The sequence below is a fragment of the Mugil cephalus genome, chromosome 7 (genome assembly GCF_022458985.1).
Source record: "Mugil cephalus isolate CIBA_MC_2020 chromosome 7, CIBA_Mcephalus_1.1, whole genome shotgun sequence".
Taxonomy (NCBI): domain Eukaryota; kingdom Metazoa; phylum Chordata; class Actinopteri; order Mugiliformes; family Mugilidae; genus Mugil; species Mugil cephalus.
This window is the reverse complement of record NC_061776.1, coordinates 13,776,895-13,800,699: the sequence shown is the minus strand read 5'-3', so window position 1 is coordinate 13,800,699 and position 23,805 is coordinate 13,776,895. Positions and strand designations below refer to the sequence as shown.

Sequence of the window (23,805 nt, the reverse complement as noted above, 5' to 3'; positions counted from 1 at the left end):
CAGAATTAGACTCGCGGTCCCAGAGAGCTGCCAGGCTCGAGAAGAAAATCCTGGAGGGAAAAGGCCTTTTTGCAGTTCACGCTTGTCCGTCCTGCGTCCTTGCTCTGCGGTGTTGGACGGGGGCCTGCCTTGCTGACGTAGGCTGCCCCACCTCTCAACAAGACAACATCCATCTCCTCTGAGCGTCCAAAACATGCCCGTAAGAGCAAAACCCCCGATCGTGGATTAGTCAGTTGCTGCAAAGACGCTGCAGCCCCGGATCAGCGCGGCCGCTCTGTAATCCTGGCGTACCGTTCCCTCGACCCTCCGTCACAGATACCGCCTAACGCGAAGCAGTCGAGGTCGGTTTTGAGGTACTCTCCTTCTGAGCTCTATTCCCCTGGAGAGAGCTGAACTGTCTTTCTCTAAATAATGAGAGTGCTAGCTATCTAGTACCTGGCTTCAAAAATAATGAGTACAAGGAGGTACGAGGACGTGCGCTTGTATTTATACGGCGTTACACCATCTATAAATAATGCTGTTCTTGCAGCGTATAATGGAGAGTCCATCAGACACCGCCAACTTTGGCCCTCTTGTCATTTGATTCAATGCAGGTTGGCTAATTGGTGATGTGAGCAGAGATAGAGAGCTCTCCATGGTTACCCAGGTTCTTATGCTCGCGGCAAGCTACAGTAAGGGACATTTTGTCTCTTTTCAGCGTGGTTAGTAAGCCAGATGGAATTCAGGCTGCATGGAGAAATAATTTCACTTCGCTCAGTCGTTCCGCTGATGCCAAAACGTCTTGATTATCTCCCGTTCCGCGCCCACATTTCCTTCGTAGCGACCATGCGAACTAGCTGTAATAACCTGGTGGCCGCTGCTTCGCTTTCCGCTTTCATATCCTGTCAGCTCGCCTGGGCTGCCGGGGAGAGGACACGAGGGCAGGAAGTTATATTAGGCCGTTTGTGGAGGGGAGAATGCCAGTGTTGGTGTGCGCTCGCAAATGAGCCGCCTTGAATATGAGCCATGAGAGGAGCTCATCCTCACTGGTAACCTGCCACTGTTGTAATATGGGTCATCAGGGATCTTCAGATGATAACACAGATCAGTCAAGTCCAACATGCTTTCCAATTCACTTAGACTAGCAAAAAAACTGGTAGAATTTAGTTGTAAGCGGCCTATACAGCACATGCTGTAGCCAGGACTGTAAGGAAACACTGAACTTTTGCACTCTCCACTATCTTTACACCAGACACCCAACAGTCCTGAATTATTATTATTATTATTATTTTTTTTTCTTTTGTCAAAGGCATAGTGCTGGACTCCTGCATATAAATGAACATCTGTCGCATTGAAGTACTTGCCAAACAAGTTCACACAAAAGAGGCAAATCTCCCTGGAGGCATACTGGTACACATATCAATTCAACCTGAAGTCCACTGGCATTGATTGATAGTGTGGATTTGAATAGGGGCACGGCTTTAGCAACAAAGACGGAGTAGTCTACAGAAACCAGAAGTATGGTGAGAGTTCCGAATGTTACTACGTTTCTATGAACGGACCCGAAGAAATTGTCTGAAAGAGCAGAAGAGAACGTTCCGCGTTACGCCAAACCAACATCAAAGAACTACTGGAGCAAAAAGTGACTGTGGCGCTGCTTCACGTCACGTCTAGACCAAAAAGATTACAGCGAACAACCAGCTGGCACATAGATCGCGTGTAAAAGGATATAACTCTTCCTACCAGCAGGTGGCAGCGGTCAGCGTTCTACATTCAAGCTGTTAGCTGTAGGCTAGGATGTTGGTCCATTTCGTCTAGTTGGTCTGCGGTGTATTCGCTCTAAATGATGACGTCAATATTTTTGTGTTTGAATGTGTCCATTAGCTGGACACACACGTCGAGTAGATTCTTTGTTGTTTGTGACAGTTCTCTGCCATGATTGGCTCCAAATGCGACATCAAACCAATCTGATATTGAACACATTTTTTTTTTTTTTTTGACAATTATTGGTCTTGCATAACATGACTTCGATTTGTTTTCCTTCCTTGGCTCCTTAATTATGAAAGCTGTGTTCAGAAACACTTTTTCGTAATTATGCTGCAGTATTCAGGATCTGAAATTTGAATCTTGTCTAGACAGAAAAGCGGTCATTCTAAAAAGGGTGGGCTTGAGCCTTGGAGAAAAAAAAAATATATATATATAGAAGAGGGAGTTGTTGTTGCCCCCCTCAAAAAAAAAAAGAAAAAAAAATCAATGTTGTTCTGACCTGAGGGATAAACAGTACCTGAGTCTTCTGAAATGCTTTTTGAAGCTACGACGGTGTATTTTCTTCCATTTAATTTAATTAACCAGAAAATCGAAAAGTTTAGGAAGAGTACACACGTTCCCAGTATATGAGGAACATAAACGCAACCCCGCTGGTGTGTGTGCACGTTCAGTAGTCATGTATTTCCTTTTTCCTCCCTTTTTCATCGGCCCGACCGGGTCCGTAGTAATCGGGGCCCTGGCACGCCGCCCTCAGCTTGTACGATGTGCGTGCGCATTGTCTGGTCATGTAGTCGTTTGTAAGAGAAACAGCACGGAGCAATATGGTTCGTCCTCCCATAATGTATCGTCGGCCTCTCACTGTGAAAGCAAGGTTTTCTCCTCTACCTCCCTCCCACTCGCTCTCCCTCTCTCCCTGTCTCCACTCTGTGAGGGTGACCGTGGGCGGCTGTGCGGAGCATGACAGCGGTGCTCTGTTGAATGTAGACTAGAAATGAGGAATAAAGAAATGCAACACCCATGGAAACGCTGAGACCCTCTTGATAATGCTGCGTTCTCTGTCTTCAGCGCTGTGGATGCGTTAAGCTCACGGTTGCGCCACCATTTTGTTTGTGTGCGAGATGCCGACTTTTGGAGGGCCGCGGGACTTTTTTAATTGGAAGTCTTTCCCTGGTGCCGTTTTTTTGTACACAAATCTCCAGTTTAGCAGTTCTGGGATGGGTTTCCCCGTCGTGCTGTACATACACACATATGTATATGTATCTTTATTTTTGTCTGTGCCTGTGTTCGTCCCAGGGAATGTTTGCATCCCATAAAACCTTTTGTTTCCGCATTCGCCTTTTATGTAAGCACCGTTTTTCTTCCGTCGCCTGCGCTCACGCTGCGATTTGTGCAGCAGCGAGGGGCTCGGAAACAGTGACACTGATGAGCACAGCATCAGCCTCCAGCTGCGCGTGTGTTGTGGGCGTGTGTGCGCTTGTGGCTGCGTGTTTGCGGCGGCGTTGGCTTCATGGTGTGTGTGTGTGTGTGTTTGCGCGTGTCACGCCCCCTTTGACAGCGCGCAACGGCATTGATAAATACAGCCGCAGCTGGGCCGAGCTGAACGTTACTCCTTCTGTTTTTTTCCCCTCCTGTCTGACACAAAGCCAAACAACAACAGACAGACATTTTTTTTTCCCCCCAATTTCCAAATCTGTGTTATTTCCTGATAGAGAGAGGAAATGGTGTTGGTTAGTCGGATGACTGCACAGCAGTCAAACTGGGTGTGGAGTCCAGCCTGCCATAGCTAGTTAGGTGATGGGTGACTGTGCAGAAATTGCTGCAGAATGGATAAATGTGTGCCTTTAAATACTTAACCCTTCTTAACACCCATGGACTACATGTACATTTCATTTGATGTCAAATAGTGATACTTTAAGAACCACTAGTCATAGAAAACTCCTGCTCCTCTTATACAAATATTCCAGTAGGTGTTATCTCCTTTCGTACTTATTTTGTTTGATAACCCATCACGATCATGACTTTGGCTCCATTGTCTCACGTATAAATCACTTTGATGTTTGATGCGCAGACGACACACAGTGACTTGAATTCAAATTACGCTCCTCCATCCGAGCTATTTGAAGATCTCGCTCATTTTTATTTATTTTTTTTTTCCCTTCCCATTGCCCTACTTTATGGGAACTAAAGGCTGGCAGCATTTTTCAGTTCGCGTCACACCAGGCCTGATACAAAGCAGCGTCTTGGTGTCTGCTTCCCCAGTTTCCTCTGTCAGATTTTTGCGCTTTCATCCGGAGTCTGCAGCGTTTGCTCGCAGAAAGACATGGGCAGATGCGGAAATAAAATCATGAATGGACGGGTGAATGGAAAACGAACGACGAAATGTAAAACAGAATTTGTCTTGACACTTAAACAGGCGCGAGGGCTTTGGGGGTTGCCTAGGCAACTGGTTCGCCTGGATGCGATGCTCGGGCAAGTGGGCGTGGAGTCAACAGGGGTTTGTGGGCCGGTGAGAGCGGAGGCAGGCGATTGGCACGCAGCGCACGCCGCATGGGGGCTCAGCGCTGGGGATCCGACAGTGATGTTGACCCTCGCCCATCTGCTGGGAAATGAGGAGGGTCACAACAACCTGACATGTTGGGAGTCCGCGCACATTTTGCCTTTGTGCCGCGCCGCAGCTGGACGCCGACAGCGGTTTGTGAAAACATCACAAGCAGAGAGCCCTCCTCTGCAGCCACAGTTTCAGATTTCTGTTTAAAAGGTCATGCTTCAGTATGTGGCTTTTAACATCAGACATGTTTGTGGTGAGCTGAGCTACTTTTGGTATAAGAAACCCAAATGTGTTTTGTTAGCTGCAGCTTCTTGACATCATCACAATCAGTATGTTCCCATTAATTAATTACAAATTAGTTTATACAATGATGGAAAATAAGGTTAAAAGATACCCATATAAGCTCTCACAAGATGAAATATTGAAATGATCTTTATATCCAGTATATAAAATCTTATATCAAATCAAAATCTTGATATTTGAGAAGCACTTAAGAAGACAACCTTTTACAACACAGAAAATACAATCTGATTAGTTTTTTAATTGATTGACTAATCACTAGGGGTTGGTAATGGACAAGGACTTCATGATACAATGCGTATCACGATACTTGAGATACGATACGTATCACGATACTTGAGTCACAATACGATGCGTATCGCGATACTTGAGATACGATGTGATGCATTATTGCGATATTATGATATTGTAAGATATTGCAATATTCTGCATGGTTCATTGATAAATTTTAAATGCACCTTAAAATACACATTGTATATATTATATACACACATGTAAATATATATATATATGTATATATGTATATATATATATATATATATATATATATATATATATATATATATATATATAATACAACAGATGACCATGAAAATCCATTGGACAAACTGAGTCAAAAAACAATATTAATACAAATGATCCATTTCCAGTTTATTGCACTGTGGAAGTTGTTCATGGCCCTAAACATGGGTTTTTCAGTTTATTTGAAAATTAAGACATTCAAAATCGATACTGTATCGCAAGAAAAAGTATCGCAATGTATTGCCGTATCGATATTTTTTCTCACCAATGTTAACCAGTCATTTAACTGTTGCAGCTCTAGTTGGGGGACGCATTGGAGAACCTCCAACCAACAAATCTGTGGCATTTTCACTTGAGAAAAACGATTATTCAGGTCTGTTGAAATCGTCACTGGTTGAAATCGTCACTAGTTGCTGGTCTCGACGTGTAACCAAGCTTAAATTGTTTCCGCCGTGCGCGTTCCCTCTCCGAAGCACACCAGAAAGTGTGAATCATAAGAAAAATACTGTATAAAGGAAAAAATGCCGCCTCCTGTTAAAGGTCAAGGATCTTGTGTTTCTTCTTGTGTATTAGTATGCACTTTAATCACGGTGAAGACTGACCACGCTCTGCCGCCTGTTTACAGGTTATGTAAGTGGCACTCTTAGTGGCTTAACCTAAAAAAGACAACAGCAGCGATTTCCATAGGTATGTTCACATCGTGGCTCATGAATAATATTTGTTTTGCAATAAGACCCTAATTAGCATTCCCATTTGATCTTGTGGGTAAATATGTGGAGCTTATGGGGACTACCGTCCCCCCTCAGTCACGCAGCCGCCTGGTCCATTTGCATCGAGCGGCGGCTTCTTAATAGCTAATTATACACATCCAGTTCCAGCATCTCTGCTGCATTACTCCCCTCAGGCAAATCACCTCAGCCATTTTGTTCTTACTTTGAGTGAGAGGCCGATCAACAGTGAGAGATTCCGCTGAGGATGCGGAGTGCGTGGGCCACTACCCCACTGATGAGCTTCTTATGTAATATCCGTCTTCCAACCTCTCAGTGCACGCTGGTGCTGGATTGTCCACAGTGAGCACAACCTGGCACATTTCACGGTTGAGTCGTGCACGTAGTTTTTCTGTATGTTCTTGCCGTTGAACTGTGTGCACATGATATTGAAACATGAAAATACCCCAGTCCTCCTTTAAAAGGGTAAACAAGCAGGAAGTATCGTTGCATATTGAAAAATCTGTTCATTTTTTTTTTTTTTTTTTTTTAGTACAGGAAGTAAATGTTTTTTTTTTTTTTATCCTTGTGCGTCCACATGCGTTTACTATATTTTTTATGCAGCAACAGCGACCCCCTGTGGTGATGGTCTGCCATCACATACACAACAGGAGAGACGTTTTTTTGACCTTTGTTTTACACATTTCATCTAACAGAGCAGCAAAGTAGGCAAACTGTATGTAACCGAAGAGATTGCAGGAGAGCGGCTTTACCCGTGAGCACCTGTGGGGGGAGGAGGGGAGCAGAAATAGAAGGTGTCCTGTTGTGTCTACGCGCGACGTGGGCAGAGCTTATGTTGGGATTTAGATGAATCTCTTTTCGTTTATTGTGTCAAAGCAGTTTGCTGAAGTCAGATTAGGATGTGTTGCGGCGGCCCCCTTCAGGGGCAGTGCGAGAACTCAGTTCCATTGTTGGAAATAACCTTTGAATTTAGCAATGTTTCTTGACAATATTAAAAAAATAAATAATAACAAAGTCGAGTGTGTGTGTATACAACCTGTTTGCGGTTCAGAGGGAGCTGTCCTTTTCTTCCAGAGCTCCCAAGCGTCTCGGTCACAGCTGATGTGACAGGCGTCTTCGCTCCAAGTGGCTGTGATGTGACTTTGTCCCAAGCTCCTGTGTGTGTGTTTGTGTGTTTGATGACACAGATGCTCACGGAGAAGTGGCAAAGCGGCACCAGCCGAGCGAAGGAATCAATTAGAACAGCAGCACATGGAAACAAATCTAAACATTGGCGCTACTCGCCTGAACGCGGGCCGCTTTGAAGTGCACGCAAAGGTTTTCTCTGTTAATAAGGCGCGAAATAAGTTTTTATTGCTAACCTTCCCGAAGGCGCCCCGTGGCGTCACTTTTGAGCGAGTAAGCTGAAACTTGTGATTACCTTGGTAGACGGAGGGTTTCTCGAGGCCTCAGATCCGTTGCAACATGAGTCACTGCTGGACCGTCAGCAGATATGGAGACGGGATTACAGGGGACTGAACAGCTATTTACACGTGAAGAGGATAATTAGCCGTCCTTCTCCCACATAATTTTTATTATTAGAACAGACTTCAGAATCGCCGAGAGAGTTTATCCGGAGTCGGCGCCCCGAAGGATCCCAGCGAGTGCGTGCTCGGCGCGAGTTGCGGGCCCTCTGCGGTGTTTCCTCCTTGACGAACGTCTCAAGACTTTTTTTTGGTGTGAGCATTCGAGGCAAAGTCTACTTAGCGCCGAGAAACGTCGAAAGCCGGCACAAATCATGCCCCGACCCGGAGAGCAGCTGCTTATCTGTCAAGTATTCCACGAGCAAACATGTATTTACCTCCTTAGACGGTTTGCTCGTGGATGATAATTTGCCAGTTGAGTAGCGGGGAAATTAGCATAGAGATTGACAACATATACAGTACCTTGTTTCCTTGTAATGTTTGAGTTGTCTCACACCCATACACTGCTGGAGGGGGGTTTATTCACATTTACAAGGGGGTTTTGTGCTTTTTAAATGCACGTTGAATAGAAAGACTTGTATTTGCAGTGGACTCTGACAAGATCCCCCCCTTATTGAATTAACGCACTACATGCACTTCGCCTCAGCGCTGCTGCAGACTAGAGCGGCGGTGTCACCTGCGCGCGCGTGCGTGCAGACGTCCGGCCGACGGCGAGCTAATTGTGATCAAATACGCTCTATCTAAAAATCTCAATGGGTGTCATTCTTCCCATCACTCGTGGGAATTCGCACGAAAACGTATTTGTTTTCAATTAGATCGTCTGCGGTTTTATTGGCTTGCAGCGACTTGAATCATCTGTTTGATCCTGGTTAATGGTACCCAGTCCATTATGTAGTCTGCTGCATACTAACACAAAGGAAGAGCATCAAAGGACGGGGCCGCTGTGTTAAACACTTCTTGGGGGGGGAACCTGTTTTATTTTTTTTAACACCGCTGCCTGTGATCATCTCAGTGGAGCACATTCAGTTTTGATTATGTTTTCTTTCCTGTTACATCACTTCTCGAAATGTCCCAAATGTCAAGACCCCATCCTTCTGGAAGGGTTTTTTGCCTCATAGAAACAAAGACATTTTTGCTTCTGCAAACGAATACAAAAAAAAACAACAACTATATTTTGGATGCTCATCTTGCGTGTATCCACCGCCGTCCAGGAGATGTGAGAGAATTTAACTGACGCCTTTAAGTCGCACAAGAGTCGGTGGTTCCCGAGCTTGTTTTTTCTGGACTCTAACAAAGGACAGTTTGAAGAATCTGAGAGAGGATTATCAAGTTGGAGAAAACATTTGTTACACTTGTCTGCTACACAACAGCTGGTCACAACAAGTAGACACTGCTCGCTTTTTGAGCAGCCAGGAAGACTGAGAGCCGAAGCCCTGACTCGTTAATCAGTGTGCTGTGTGTCCAGTTTGGTTTTTAATTCAACACACTCAGTTATTTCATAACTGACCTTCAGATAATTTATTCGGGATACCATCCTTTGAGCCGCTTGTGATGCGTTACCCTAAAAGTCTTCTCAGTTCCTGACGTCTAGCTCTTTGTGACGTACTTCATTTATTGGCTCGTTTTTCATTTTTTTCGTCCTCTGCCTCACTGGTCAAATGAAGTTCTAGGAAAGGGAGCCCGACGCCGCCGTAACGCTGCCCATCCTGCAGCTGTCACTATGATGAGGCGCAAAAAAACTGACACTGCGGCTGTGCTGATCTCATTGGCATGCAGCAGCAGTCGGCCAAGGCAGTCGGTTCAGACTCGGTTACAGACAAAGGGCCCATCAGTCAGAAACAACGGCGAAGCTCGGAGCGCCTTCACCTTCTCAATCCCTGCACACTGACCTTGACTGGCTGCTGCTAAAACTACCTCCGTCACACCGAAACCACGAGGGACGCTCGGGATCCCGGCTATTTTTTTTTTTTTTTTTTTTTTTGCACCATACAGTACATTTCCACCTTCCAGCCCTGTAGCGGTGGAGTGCTGTAGCACCTTTCAGCAGGTTTCTCTCTCCGCAAGCTCTCACACCTGTCTCCTCCTGCCAGGAGCCCAGAAATAGTGCACTGCAGCACTGTGTCTCTCTCAGGGGTGGGCAAGCCATGTGACCTCGGAAACTATAGTACCTATGGAGATGCCTGAGTAAAAATAGCAGAGCCCGTTGTCTTCCTCCCGGTGCCGTAGATCGGGCGGTGTGGGGGGGCTTCCCCTGGATTTCATTAATCTTGCGGTGTCTGCAGCTATTTATCACGCGGGGGTTACGTAACTGAGAGAATCAGATTAAAGAGTCGCGCCTTCCCAGAGGGTGGCGCGGGTGCAGATGAGGCTGATGCATCTCGGCGGTCGTGAAGTGGCAGGTATTCGCGGCGGTGTAGTTAAAGAGCAGTTCTCCCTTCTTCTGGGGGATGCTGCTGATGCAGTGTTCAGCCGGCACGGGGAGGGAGGGTGGAGGAATGTGGGCGGATGGGATTGAGGATGAAGAGACGCGGAAGGAGAGAGGAGGAGGAGGAGGAGAACCAGAACCAGAACCAGAAGGAGATCACATTCTTGTGTCATTGCTCTGCTAAGGTTTGTTTTCCAGTAGACCAAGCCAAAGTCCTCAGCTCATTAGCCTGCTTATTTCACTTTGGAGTACACAAGGGACGGTATAGAGTTCAGGTGGGGAGTGTGTGTGTGTGTGTGTGTGTGTGTGTGTGTGTGTGTGCGTGCGTGTAATATGCAAACCCATTAAACCTTAGTGGCCGGACAAAAAAATGAATAGCTGAAAAGTTAGCATGGATTGTAAGTGTAGGAGGTTATGACACTTCAAATCTCAATGAGGCCCTAATGTTGAATAATAATGTACAGTGTGCATGCTCTGCATACGAGATACTTCTCATTAAATGCATTCAAGAGGCCTCTGCTAAATGAAATATATAAACCGTGGCGCATCAGCCTCTCGAGTGCAGCACATCTCACTCTTGCTCATTAAATGCCCTTTTCTTGCAATTTAGATGCAATTTTCTTGGCTCCCGATAATTCGTTCCAGGTGGAAAGATGCTGAAATGTGCATCAAACTGCTCAGTTAGTGGAGTGGGTGCACATGGATGGTCAGAAATTTTGACATCTCATGACGCAAAGCAGGGAGACAGCGGCGACTGCATCGCATGCTCCCGGGTCTCGGGGCTGCGCTCGCGTTTCCGGCCGCCTGCTCGGACGCTCCCCGCAAAGCAGCGGAAGTTATTAAATGAATCCCCTCGGTGGAGGAGATATGTGCCGCCCATTAAGTTGACTGGAGTCTGACACTTCTTCCAGGAGGGAGAACTCCCCCTTGTCTAATAAAGATGGCTTGTCAGCATTTGAAAGAATTCAACCCTCTGGTCGGGAAGACGAGCTGATCGCTCTGTGGTGAAAAGAGTTTAGATGGATATCGGTTAATACAAATTCCAAGTACATTTTTCTACTTTCCCTTCAGGCTGAATACATCACCACACTTGTCGCTTCGCATGATGTCTCGCCCCCCCGTCGCGTTTTATCGAACAAGCGGCTCATCTCGTTTTTTTTTTTGTGCGTGCTTCTGGTTTTGCTGATTTTGTGTGATTTTTAAAGGTGCCTTTCATTTGAGGGGGGGTTTGATAGCTAATAGCCCTTAGTTATGTTTTGATATGTTTCAGTTTCATCTAGTAAGTGTCAAAACCTGACAAAGGCTTCGCAGTAAAATATCAGATGGAGGCAGAGAACCTGCGTGTTCAGCACAGTGTGGTGCCCTGCAGAGAGCTGGATGTTCTGATCAGCAGTTTTGATCTCCTCACGTTTAACGTTGAAGTTGGCAAAAGGGGGGGAAAAAAATGCTGGTGAGCTTATGTGTGCATTTGTGTATATGCCAAGCTGCTGTATGTGTTTTTCACTCTGTTTTTTCCGCCATCATTTTCAGACATTAGAACAGAGGCCCTCCGGCAGGCCTCGTTTCTCTAATGCAAAATTGCAGGGGCCTGGTAGTTGGGCTCCATTACTCATTGTCTCCGCGTCTGCTTTAATCAGTCATATTTTCTGGCTCATCTTGACCTGCCGCTCATGCCCACATCGTTCTGGACTGAAGCAACGGGCATGATGAAATGTTTCCTCCTCCGATGTACCTGGCAGGGACAGGATGATGTGTCGTTAATGCTGAGGGCACCTGGAATTGTCACGAGGAGTGTATAATGCAACAGCTCCGCACCGACTGTGGCAAATAGAGCTGTCAAGGAAACTTCGCCGACTGCGACGCTGATGATGTTTGTCCTGGCCTCTCCAGCCGCGGCTTCTCCGTCCTTAAGCCGCTGTGTATGGTGACCGAGCTGGAACTAAGCCCCCCGTGTCTGCCTCTTCTGACCGAGGGTGCGTTCTCATTCCGAAAAGTGATCGTACGGCGCTCGTCTCGCAGGTTTTTTTTCACAGACTAAAGTTTTGAGGCTCTCATCAGTCAAATATATGCCTATTAAATGAGCGTAACAACAATTAATCCTATGCTGAATCCAGAACTGACGGTGTGTCACCTCCCCGGAGCCATTATCTGATCAAAACAGATTGCATATGCACCCCTCTGAATTTAAAGCAACTGAGTCGTTAATTTGTAACCCTGGGTTCCGTGAGCTCCGATCAGCCGGCGCCTGCCCGCTCCACGGGGTTTGCATGCCATTAGCACCGGCGGGGTGTAAGAATGACTGTATTCCTCCCAACTTCTTTGGGAAAAAAAAATGTCGTTGTCACCTACATAAAGAAGCTCCCGCTTTATTGTCTCTGCATGTATGGGTGGCGCAGCAACGGAGACAAAAGGCGTGGGAAATTACATGGGAGCATGTGTCCAAATGTGTCGCTATTCTTGGTGCTTTTTTTTTTTTTTTTTTGCCGGAACAGCATGGGAAGAAAAACCCTGAAAGCACAAAAAAAGGAGAAGAGTAAAGAAAATTCTTGGGCAGTATAGTGGAAATCTATAATGTTGCACGGAATAAAGTGTAGCAGAAAGAAACACAACACCCTTGACATGATCGCGACGGTTCATGTCAGTATGTCGGGCGTCATTGCTACCTTGGGCCAAGGAGAAAGTGAATGTACTGTTGTATGGCAAGATGATGTCGATGTGTGCTCGACTGACGCTGTGATCGGCAGATCCATTTATTCTACACGGGATCCGGTGAGATGCAAGAATGAAAGCCAGGTGGTGCATGACAAATTACATGTTGCCGCTACTAGATGAAGGAAACGGGAGGAAAAGGGATGATGCGGGTTATGTGATTGCTTGGAGGCAGCGAATACCGGTGAAGTTAATGGAAGTATGTGAAGCTCTCAAAAAGCCTGATTAAAGAGATTTCTCTCACTTTAAACTGTATCTCATAGACATCGGTGTCATACCTCTAACTTCCTTTAATCGGTTGCTGTGTAGAGATTTGGACATCATTATTTTTGGTGGATTGTAGTTGATGCTCCTTCGCGCATTCGAGGATTGTCTTCGTGCAACCTTATCCTAAATAATGCTGCTTTTACCACCTGTGCACCTGCGCAGCGGAGATCACGGAACGCATTCCGACGTCAAAGCTGCTCCATAAAAGTGAGCGTAAGAGCAAGTTTTAAAAGATGACACCAGAATAAGCGGGGGTTTGCAAACTAATGTGTAGAGGAGGAGGAGGACTGGGAGCCACCAGCCCACACACGCACACAAAAGAAAAAAAAATCTCTCCACAGCTTCCTCCTACGTTCTCTCTGTGGTCATTTTGTCATCTCCTACAAACCAGCACTTCTGTGTTTCCCTCCCCGTTCCCAGTTAGCAGATGATCTTTTCTGCCGTTGCGTTCTTCCTCTTCGTCCACAAAACCTCACCCACAGTCCTCTGCACCTTGAGTCACGTGACACACCGCGGTTGTGATGGTTGCGTGAGGCAGGAGTCAAAAAGTCAAGCTTCCCACCCGTTCGTCCACCCATGCATGTGCAGTACACATGAAGACACCCTGGTGCTTTGTGTTATGGATTGTTGTCTGTCAAAGGGAAACGGGAAGATGAGGAGTGAGCTTCTTGGCTGTTGAACATTTTAATAAGGGCGCACCGCGCTCCGCGTACGTTACGTAACTAATACACGCTCTGTCACTGTCACCCTCCCATTCAGTTTTTTTACACTGCCCATCTCTGTCTTTCTCTCGCACACACGCTAAACAAATGTACAAGCTCTCTCACAAAACCTGAATTTTGGAGACAGAAGCGTCTGGAATTTTTTCACAGCCTCCCACAGACGTCCTCGAACCTATCATTTTCTCTGCAGTGGAGCAATAGTGACGTATGCTCGTCGCTAGTGCAGCTGAATTTTAAAAAGCTCTACGCCCACGCTCAATGCCACTACTGCAAGCGTAATTATCATAAACTTTCCTTGCCGTCTGTAGCCCTTCTGCGCCTGTGCGCAAATCCCTCGACTTATTCATTTGCAGACATTAATTCGGTTCACAAAGGGGAGGGCAGGAGTCGGGGTCTGGTAAATTTACGTCTTTCTGAAAAATTGGCAGGTCATTGTGTAATTACCGATGCCGCGTAATCACCTGGGTGTTTGGGGGGGGAATCAAAAGCATTTGTTTGCATATTTTCATTGTGTGTGTGTGTGTTGTGCAGCTACATGTGCTCTAGCGTGCACGGAGGCACCGATTGTCCTCCAAACTGTTTGTTTATTCTGTGTCTGATTTTCACAACACCATTTGGGGGATAGCCGCATACATTTTTTAGGAAGAAGAAGAAGAAGAGAATCGTCTTCTCTCAGGTTTTGTCTCTAAAGCGCCCTCTCCTTTGTTAATGAGAATATTAGCCTAATGCTTCGTTCTTGATTTGTAGTTTTTAATGGAATGGGGAGCCACCACGATGTGTTAATTGTGCCACAGAGAACTGAATAGTCACACCCAGGGGAACTCCCCCATGGCTGCTGACACTTGGAGTTCACGGTGATAATTTATTCACAGTCTTCCTCCGTAAAGATAAAGGCACAAAGCTTTAATTTTTTATTATTTTTTTTTCACTTATTTGTCTTGTAGTTACGTCAGCGTAGTCAGCCAGGGAACACCTGGGTGTTATGAAACCTCACGTCAAGTGTTGAATTAAGTAAAGGAGAAATCTTAACAATAACACTACGTTATTTTGTCAGTCGGCCTCAGTAATTGACATGGTTGGAAGGCTGAATTATTGTTTTCTGGATGCTTCTGAAATAACATTCTAAAAATGCCTGGTTTGTCAAATTAACCACAAATACTGCAGTTTTCCGTCATAACACAAAGAAAATTGGCTTTAGCTTCACATGTACAATTTCACCACTGTAACATTATTCAAATCATCAATAACTTTAACTGCTCGATTTTCTGTGTGCATACACGGATCAGGCATAACATTATGACCAATCAGTCCCTTTTAGTGAAGTGAAGCCGCACTGTGGATCTACCTCTCTGCCAACGCGTCTTCCTTGACGTCACGTGATGTGAATGATGTTTCTTCTTCTTTCATTTTATGGCGCTTGGCAAACAACTTTTAGGTGCATTACCGCCACCTTCTGGACTGGGATGTAAAGATTCGGCACAAAAAGTATCGATAAGGGGAATTGATTAGCATGAAGGCTAATGATCTCGATGGATTGAACCAGTTGGAACCGGTTGCCAATGCCCATCTCTAGTCTCCTTTGTGCCTCCAATATAGTTCTGACTCATCAGAGAATGGACATGGGCCTATTGAGGGTATCTGAACAACAGAATGTTGTTAGTCAGGGTCACACCGATCAGGCTTAACATTATGACCACCTTCCTAGTATTGTGTAGGTTTCCCTTTTGCCTCCAATACAGTTGGGACTCATGTTGGGTCAGGATGTTGTTAGTAGGGTCCTTTGGGTCCTGTAGGTTGAGGGTAGGGGTCTCTGTGGATCAGGCTTGTTCTAGTGCATCTCACAGATACTTGGATCAGTTTGGGATCTAGTGACTTTGGAGGCCAGGTCAACACCTTGTGCTGTTCTTCATGTTTTTTGAGTCGTTCCTAAAGCATGTTTGTATGCCTGTGTCAGGCTTCTGGAGTGTCATCAAGGACTATCATTGCTATGGGTCGGGGCTACCTGGTCTGGTCTAGGTGGGTGCTACATGTCTAAGTAACATCGACACGAATGAAGGCCAGGTCCAAAAGTTTCCCAGCAGATCACTGAACCGTAACAAGTCGGTCAGTGTTATTTACTTCTCCTGTTCATTTTCTGTAACAACCATCAGTCAACCTAACAAGCTTGTCTTTGGACAGTGTGACAGGGCCAGTTTAGCCGGTGGATTAGAACCCAGAGCCTTCTTGCTGCGAGTGCTAACCACTGCACCACACCACTGCGCCGCCCACGTCGTAATGAAAGCTTCGCTAAGTTGCTCAGCGGTTACCATATCTCTGAAATCTATCGACAGAGAAGGGAGCCCAATACTTTAAAATACATTTGAATAATTCTGATCCTATCGGAGCTGGAGAACATACTCCACTAAGTACAGACGCACTGGAGTGACCTAATTTTGCTCGTCTTGATGTATTTGTACAAAGCCTTTTTTTTGCGATGCTTTAATGAGCGGTCCCCTGGGAAACTGCAATAACCAGTCTTACAGTGTTCTGTATTTTTATCATTCGAACACAAAGCAGCCTGCAGTACGACATCCTCAACGTCTAATGCTCTCATTTGACCTAAAATAACGCAGCAAGTGACCGGCAAGCATCTTGCATGAGCAGCCAGGGAAATACGGCTTCAGGAGTCACCTGATGTTCTAAAAAGCCTCGGGTAGAATCCTGTATAGGATTGATTAACGATTCATGTGCCTGGTCTTTGGCTGGTGGCGCTGATCACTGTTTCCAATGGGGCCGGACATCTTATCAGTTGAGGGAGGAGTATCCCCCCCCCCGGATGGTATCTCATTCACTTGTTTGCATGTGGCTATATTTGAAACACGGCACCAACACTTCTGAAGAGCCACGAACATTTTTGCTCTCATTAAACCTCGGTGAGTCACCGCAGCGAGCGCCGACACCGATCCGTCACGCGGAGTTCTCGCCGAACACTTCTGAATAACGCCGATGACAAATTCGTGTCGGTGCGCTTTGAGAAAGTAGTGGTTTTCACGTTTGCGTGTCACTGGTGAGCACTTGTTGCAGGTGTGAGTCGTGCTGCTGCTGTGGAGCGCGCGTGAATGAGGTCATCGCCGCCTTATTGGCAAAAAAAAATAAAAAATACAAAAAGAAAGACGAGAAAACTGGGCAGTGTTCCGCTGCATCAGCCTTATAACCCAGGAAGCCACCGTCACTCACTGCTTCCTACCCTGTTCTGTCAGAGGAAGTAAACCATCCTCATGAAAGGGTGCGCATATGTGCACATGGCTGCCTTCCTCGCGCTGACTCACGTTCGAACGCTGGCGAGGGGTTAGCAAGCTTTACTCGTGTGGCTCGGATGCATCATGCAGTCTGCTAGACGACACCAGCATTTGTCGCGCATAGTGTCTGCGTCCTTATAAAAAAAAAAAAACACACCAGCGCTGTCTGTCATGTCTGCTGTTCACGCGTTGCCCCGTCCTCCTCGCTTCCCTCTAATAAAGTATTCGAAAGTTAACGCAGCCCGTAAAATTGCTAAATCCCTGAAGGTAACTGACGTTGCTGTGAACTCCAGCTCAGCCTCTCGCTAACCCCAGCTTTACAGTAGGAGTGTGCAGAATTTGAGTCAGGCTGTTTCAACTTGAAAGTTTAGAACTTTTTGCATTAGGAAATATTAACGTAGTCAGTGTTAGTGATGTGTGACTGCCTCCTTCAGGAAATGTGTATATACTTAGTCATACTGTAAAAACTCACGCAATCTAACTAGGGATTGCAATGACTTTTCCCAGCAAAATAATATAATAATATATGATAATCAAATTTGAATGAACCTCTCTTGGTCTTATTTGGTTTAAATCGTTGCCCTGTTCAGATCTGGTATTAGCTTGAATCCTGAGTGACCATCTTTGAATGCAGGTGTGAACACACCCACGGCAAACTTGGGACGACTTGGGACATTGGGAGATGGTCCACATGTGACCGCATTCCTTTCACAGTGTGAACACCTGAGCCCTGCCCCAGTATTAGTAGTGAAAGCTTTTTAAGAAGTTCTGATATTCAGCTGTCACCGAACTGATTAATAACTAATTCTTAAGCGAGATTTAACTGAATTAAACGAGTAAATGTGCTTAGGCCGCGTGTATTAACATCATGAATCAGCATGTGGCTCATAAGTGAAGTGTTCGTGTTGATACATGAAATGTGGTTTTACAGTTTTTCCTCAATAATGGCCGTTGTTGTTGTATGAACCTTTGATCAGTTGTTTCTTTCACTGGTGCTAACAGGGCAGCCGGGACGTTTACTTTAGTGCATATGGACGCTCTTGACTCATGTTTTGAGCTTTGTGCGTGTCTCTACAATAACTACCGCAAATGAACAATAATTTGACACACACTGATCAGCCACAACATTAAAACCACTGACAGGAGAAGTAAATACCACCTTGTGGCTATTCAGTGTTCTGCTGGGAAACGTTTGGACCTGGCATTCGTGTGGATGTTACTGAGACACCCGATAGTAATGATGACACTGCTTGATGGCAGCAGCCATCCCCAACAGGATGCAGCCTGACACAGACGCACAAAAAAGGACCAACTCTAGGAACAACCAAAAAAACAACAAAAAAACATGAAGAACAGCACAAGGTGTTGACCTGGCCTCCAAATTCACTAGATCCCAAACTCATCAAGTATCCGTGGGATGCACTGGAACAAGCCTGATCCGCAGAGGCCCCTCCCCTCAACCTATAGGACCCAAAGGACCCCCATTAACAACATCCTGTCCAGGACACCCTCAGGAGGCCCATGTACATTCTCTGATGAGGCACAACTGTATTGGAGGCGAAAGAGAAACCTACACAATATTAGGAAGACGGTCATAACGTTAAGCCTGATCGGTGTATATACTTCACAGCTCATTATGTTTTTAAATTTGTGTCATGTCCCCACGTCATGGTGGACACACAGCAAACAGTGTGTTTCATGTACTCAAAGCTGGTTACTTTGCTGGTCCAGTCACTCAGGATGTAAGTCAATGAGTCTGAATCAGGACTCGCTATGTGATGCACATAGAGTAGTGTAATGTGTTTCTGGAGTCGTAGAAAAATAATATTGAACAAAATCCATTTCAGATTCGGTTTCATTTACTGACAAAGGTGCACTGCTTATAGAGCCGTCTGTGACTGCAAATATGACAAGACGCTGGTTAAAACGCGCCAGGAATTTCCTTTGTGTTCTTAAAAAGTCGGGTCAGAGCCATGCCGGCAAAACAATAGCAGCCTCGTGTCTGTCACAGTGACGCACACAGATGTGATAAATAGCCAACACACACAGTGTGACATCCGCTCACGATTTGGCAGATATGTACACACAGTGAGATACCGCGGCGTGGGGGTAATTCACAAACCTCATAACACGTTCATCCAGTTTTTCTGAGACGTTTTTTTTTTCTCCCCGGCTGCCTCAGAGATACGGTTACAGGAGGGAGAAACATGTAGCTGTGGGACAGAGGAAGGCAGAGAGGGGGACACAAGAGAGGCTCTGTTACCTGTTCAGCACTTGGAAATCCCAGGATTTACCCACAGCGCAGGTTTCCTCCGGACAGGCTCGCAACAAAGACAACAGGCGTAGTGGATTAGCTTTTAATCCTATTTTGTGTTGGACCCTGCGAAGCAACACCTGCATTACGAATTACCGGGAGGAAGCGACTCCAAGTGAACCTCAGCGTGCGGCCTCCCTCTGGGCCACATCCTCAGACTGTCCAGTAACCACTCGGGCTTCTGCTGGTAACCACATTATCGAGTCTGCGTCGAGGGCACGACACAAAGGCGACGGACATGCTGGAGTTGAGGAGTGAGCTGCAAGGAGGTTGTGACAGAGGATGAAACCCTGGAGGGGCAGGCAGGAGCGTAAAGATGACCAACAATGGACTGACACATGATATGTCATTTAGACACCTGGATGTTTCCTTCTTAACGGATATATTGTGAGTCACAGCGAAGACCCCATCGAGGTTATAGGTAGAGAACATGCTGCTGTGCTTCGGGAGTCGCAGGGGAACTCGAAACCACCCGATGCAGTGGAGCGAGGAGGACCGCTTACTTCAAGATGAGACCCAAATGATCTCAAACCCAAACTTCATAGACGAAGGTAAAAAGCTGAGCTGTGGGCTCTGACTGCTTAACATGGGATCACGTAAGAAGATCTCCCTGATAGGTGTGTGTGTGTGTGTGTGTGTGTGTGTGTGTGTGTGTGTGTGTCTGTGATTACAGTGCGTGCTGAAAACGTTTCCTGGAACAATACCTAAGATATTTCTTGCTTTTCATTCTTTCATTCTTTTCAAAACCGCTGAGTCTGCTGATAAGAACACAAAGGGAAATATTGGAGTGTGCTCACACATTTTGTAGACGGCATTAAGTTGCAAAGCCTTTATTTAAAGAGCTCGAAACGATGTCATTTCGGGGTACATTTTTTTTTTCCTTCAGGTACATTAAATGATCCATCTTTCCAGCATTTAAAGTGTTTTTATCAAAAAGTTTTTTAATGAACTATTTGTGAATTCACAGCTGCATTTCAGCTGCAGACACTGGATTTCACTCAAAGATGGATTTACAAAATGGTCCTATTTTCTGTTTTATCCCGAAATTCTTCACAAGCAGTAACGCTAACTCAGTCACCTTTGCACAGTTTTTTATGGGAAATCATGTAAGGGGAGATTTCGCTTTAATCTCCAACTACAGAGAGGCTTGTTCTTTTTCTAACGATTATACTGATATATCCACAGTGAACATTTACCCCAGTTTTCTGCACTGATATCATTTTCCTCTCACTGACCACCAGGGTGCACTGTCCCAGCCCTAACCACTCTTAACTAGACTGCTGCAGAGCTGTGCAGGTAAAATCTGGCTGGATTCAGTTACACATGTAGTACAATGTCTTCAACATGAACTCACAGAAGCCTCATGGAGACGCGAAACAAGAAATGTTGAGAGTCTTCATTCTCAACATTTCATCTGATGCTAGAACTCCCAGCAACTCCATTTGCAAATTTTCTCAATGGGGTTAGATGCCTCCGCAGTGAATGTGTAATTATGTTGACACGCAACGAATGCTGTTTTACATAATGTCCAATGTACCATTTTTTTTCTTTTTTTTACCATCGGCACTTTAAAAAGGAGAACGATTTCCTCGCCATAAATAGCTGTCAGCCAATCATGCAATTAAGCTTATGCTCAACCTCTGAGTGTGGGTTATAGAGGGAGCCACTGGAAGTGCGGTGTGTGTGTGTGGTTGTATGCATGCTCCATGTCACTAACACGGGTTATGGTGCGTTTGTTGCATTTTATGTTAGAAGTACAGTCATCGCGGCATGTATACGTATGCTAGATACCTCTAGAAAAGACGCATGTTTAGGTGGTTATATGTAGGTCAGCCCTCAACTTGTCCGGTGGATTTTTACATTGTTAACTCCTCCACTAGTAGACATGACAAAGTATCCTCCTTTATGGGTTTTGCAGTGGGTCAGAAGAACACAAAGCGTCCTTTCAAGGCTGTTTGTTGTGGATTGTAGTCTGATTATAGCAGTGTGTAATCAGCCCAGTCCTCTCTCGAACTCATGTTCCTCTCGGTCTGTTTACGTCTCTCTGGGCTACTGGCGGCTCTGGAGAAACCAGGAGGGCGTGCTTAATGCCCCTGGGATCCGTTCCTTGTTTTCCATGTGTCCGGGGGTTGGAAGGCAGCTGAAAGTTCAAACACACACATACACTCCCTCATGCTCTGCATGGCAAGAGCTCAGAGATTAAGGGGTTTGTCTGCGCCGCCAACAACAAGGATTGCTCACGGCTCGCAACTTTGCCAAAGAGGAAGGATGATTCATTTTTGTAACTTTTGTATGTATTACAGATAGGCCTTTGTTGCAAAGTAGGCAGTGGTGAACCTGTTTTTCTTTTGTGCATCTGCTCGACACAGGACATGTGTAACAGTGTGGAGCAAGAGCAGCTACCATCTCTGTGTGCGTCTGAGTTCTCTGAGTAAAGGAGCCAGGGGATGCAGGTGGCAGCGAGGCTTTGCGCTAACTTGTTTGAAGTCTTTTTTTTCTCATGTCAGAGGTGAAGGATTATGCCTGGCACAGGAATTTAGTCCTCAGATGCAGGACTTTATGAGCTGACTCTCGACTCCCGGGCAGAATGTGAGCAGTGGCCTGCGCCGCACGCTTGTTTTTTCGTGAGCGGACGAGGATGAATCAATTGGAGTGAAGTGCGATGTTATTCCTCAGCAGTGGGACCGTGGATGCGACCCCTAGGAGCACAGCTGTCGACCAGCAGCAGCAGGAGACGCCGCTTTACCAGGTCTCTGTGGTCCTGAAAGACACGCAGGGGGATGTATCCGTGTCGGAGCAGGGAATGGGCCGGGTCACCCGCACCCTGGTGGAGAAGTGCCAGTCGAAGGGAGCGATAATTAGTCTAGTGCCAATGGATAACAGCCCCAGGCTGGGCAGGGCACGACAGGAGCTCGACAGGTGGCCCTCCCTGAGCCGCACGGGTAGGGCTGGAAGGCGAAGAGAGGAGGTAGTTGTGGAGGAGAATGAGGAGGAGCTGGAGGAGGTGGAGGGGAAAATGAAGACTGACAGGTTTGTGAAACAACCCTCCAAGTGCTTAGGAAACTCTTCACTACACGACAGAGACGTGGTGGAGCCAACAGGCTCCCAGGAGCGGCGCATTCGGAGCTCGACGCTATGCTCTGCCACCGTCCACGCTAAAGGGCTTCTCACCGGGGATCATGGCACTCTTACAGGACATAGCTCTCTGCCTCGGGCTGTGCTACGAAGGTCGCGTCAAGATGAAGCCCAGCCGGGCAGGAGAGCGATGAGCATGTATGGCGACCCAGTCAAGCAAGAAGGAGATACTCAACCTGAACAAGAAAGGCGGCTGCGGAGGCCCAGGAGTGTTTGCATGCTGGCAGGCCCAGGCACAGCTCCGTCAGAGCCCCAGACCCAGCAGTCCTTTAAAAGGACAGGCGTTTTGGAAAACAACCAGCAATACAGGAGCAGGAAGGCCGAGTTGAGAGCGGTGGATGGCCTCAGTTCTGCCGTGGCTCCGCGGCCACCAGCCCCTGCAGAGGTGGCCCTCAGGGGCCTCCAGAGGAGCTCAAAGCCCAGGCCTGTCAGCATGACAGTGCTGGAGCTGCGAAAGAGGGGCTCTGATGACGAGACAGAAAGCCAGAGAAGCTGCAACCACTCAGGGGGCGATGGAGGGGGCTTTCTCAAAGGAAACTTCCGTTGGCGGCTGTTCGGAAAGGGACCTAAAGACACTGGCAAGGAGAAGGACGGTGACAAGGACGCGAAGAGTCCTCCTAAACTCAGCAAGTCTGATGCTCCAAAAAATACGCTAAGTTCTTTAAGGCGGAGCTTCAGTCTGCGGGTCAGGAGGAATCGGCCACGGGACAAGGTTAATCTAGGGTCTGGGGAAGACTCTAAGGAGTGTGAAAGTACATCTGAGGAGGCAACAATGCCTCCACGACCTTTCTCTTACCTCACAGGAAGAACACTTCCAACTTCCAGTGAGCAGACAGAAGATGGGGGCATGCAGTACATTCATTACCACAGCATGGGAAAGGTCAAGGTAATGGAGGTACCCGTCTGTCCAACAAAACTGTCTTCCAGGCCAGTTGAGGAAGAACCAAGCTTATGGCAGCTCATAGTGAACCGTTTCAGGAGGAAAGAGCAGCCATTCAATGGCAAATGTGAATCCCAGCCGCCCCAGAGCAAAGACAGTAGTGGCCAATATCCCCAGACGGGGAATAATAAGTCACAGCCAGTCACCATAGATACTCTGGCAGGCATTGACTCCCACAAAGGTCAAGGTAAGACCTGCAAGATTGCTGAATTTATTTGTCCTCTCAGTTCTCATTTATAGCCCCTCACTTACTGCACAGAAAGTTACAGCTCAAGAGAAACGCAGGAGTCGACTTTTTTCTTTTCTTTTTTTCTTTCTTTTCTTTTCTTTTTTTTCTTTCAGAGGCACAGGGAAATTAAAACCATGTGGGGAATAGTGAGCTTGGATGCCATTCAAAAACGCCTGGTTCCAGCGGGTCCTTTTGGAATTTCTATTTTGAGAACTTTATTTCTCCAGTGTTTTTCATGTGTGAGCCTCCTGTTTGTATGCACTTACGCAGCAATTACCCTGCCTTATATAAGGTTTCTGAAGTTTAGTAAATGAGTAGGTGAGTACAGTAAACCGAAATCACCACTGAGCGATAAGGACACACTTCTAATGGCTTGTTTTAAAAGTGGGGCAAATGTGGTGTAACGCAGTCCCGGCGCTGCCTCCGAGCTAGCCGCAGTCTTGATAACGCCGACGGTCGGCCGCACACAGGCGCAGCTT

At 46.4% G+C, this 23,805-nt stretch overlaps 1 protein-coding gene across 3 annotated transcripts in view; it reads left to right on the top strand.

Annotated features, from left to right (window-relative positions):
- agap3 (ArfGAP with GTPase domain, ankyrin repeat and PH domain 3) overlaps positions 1–23,805 on the top strand; it is a 114,713-nt gene that overhangs the window by 22,490 nt on the left and 68,418 nt on the right. Inside the window, exon 1 of one of the 3 annotated variants that reach the window (XM_047588851.1) lies at positions 18,886–19,573. The exons of 1 other annotated variant lie outside the window; for it this stretch is intronic. In XM_047588851.1, coding sequence (XP_047444807.1) covers positions 19,453–19,573 — 121 coding nt within the window. In that variant the 5' untranslated portion in view covers positions 18,886–19,452. Of the gene's footprint in view, positions 1–18,885; positions 19,574–21,095; positions 23,285–23,805 lie in introns of those variants that run through there. One more of the 3 variants, XM_047588849.1, reaches the window with a different exon arrangement.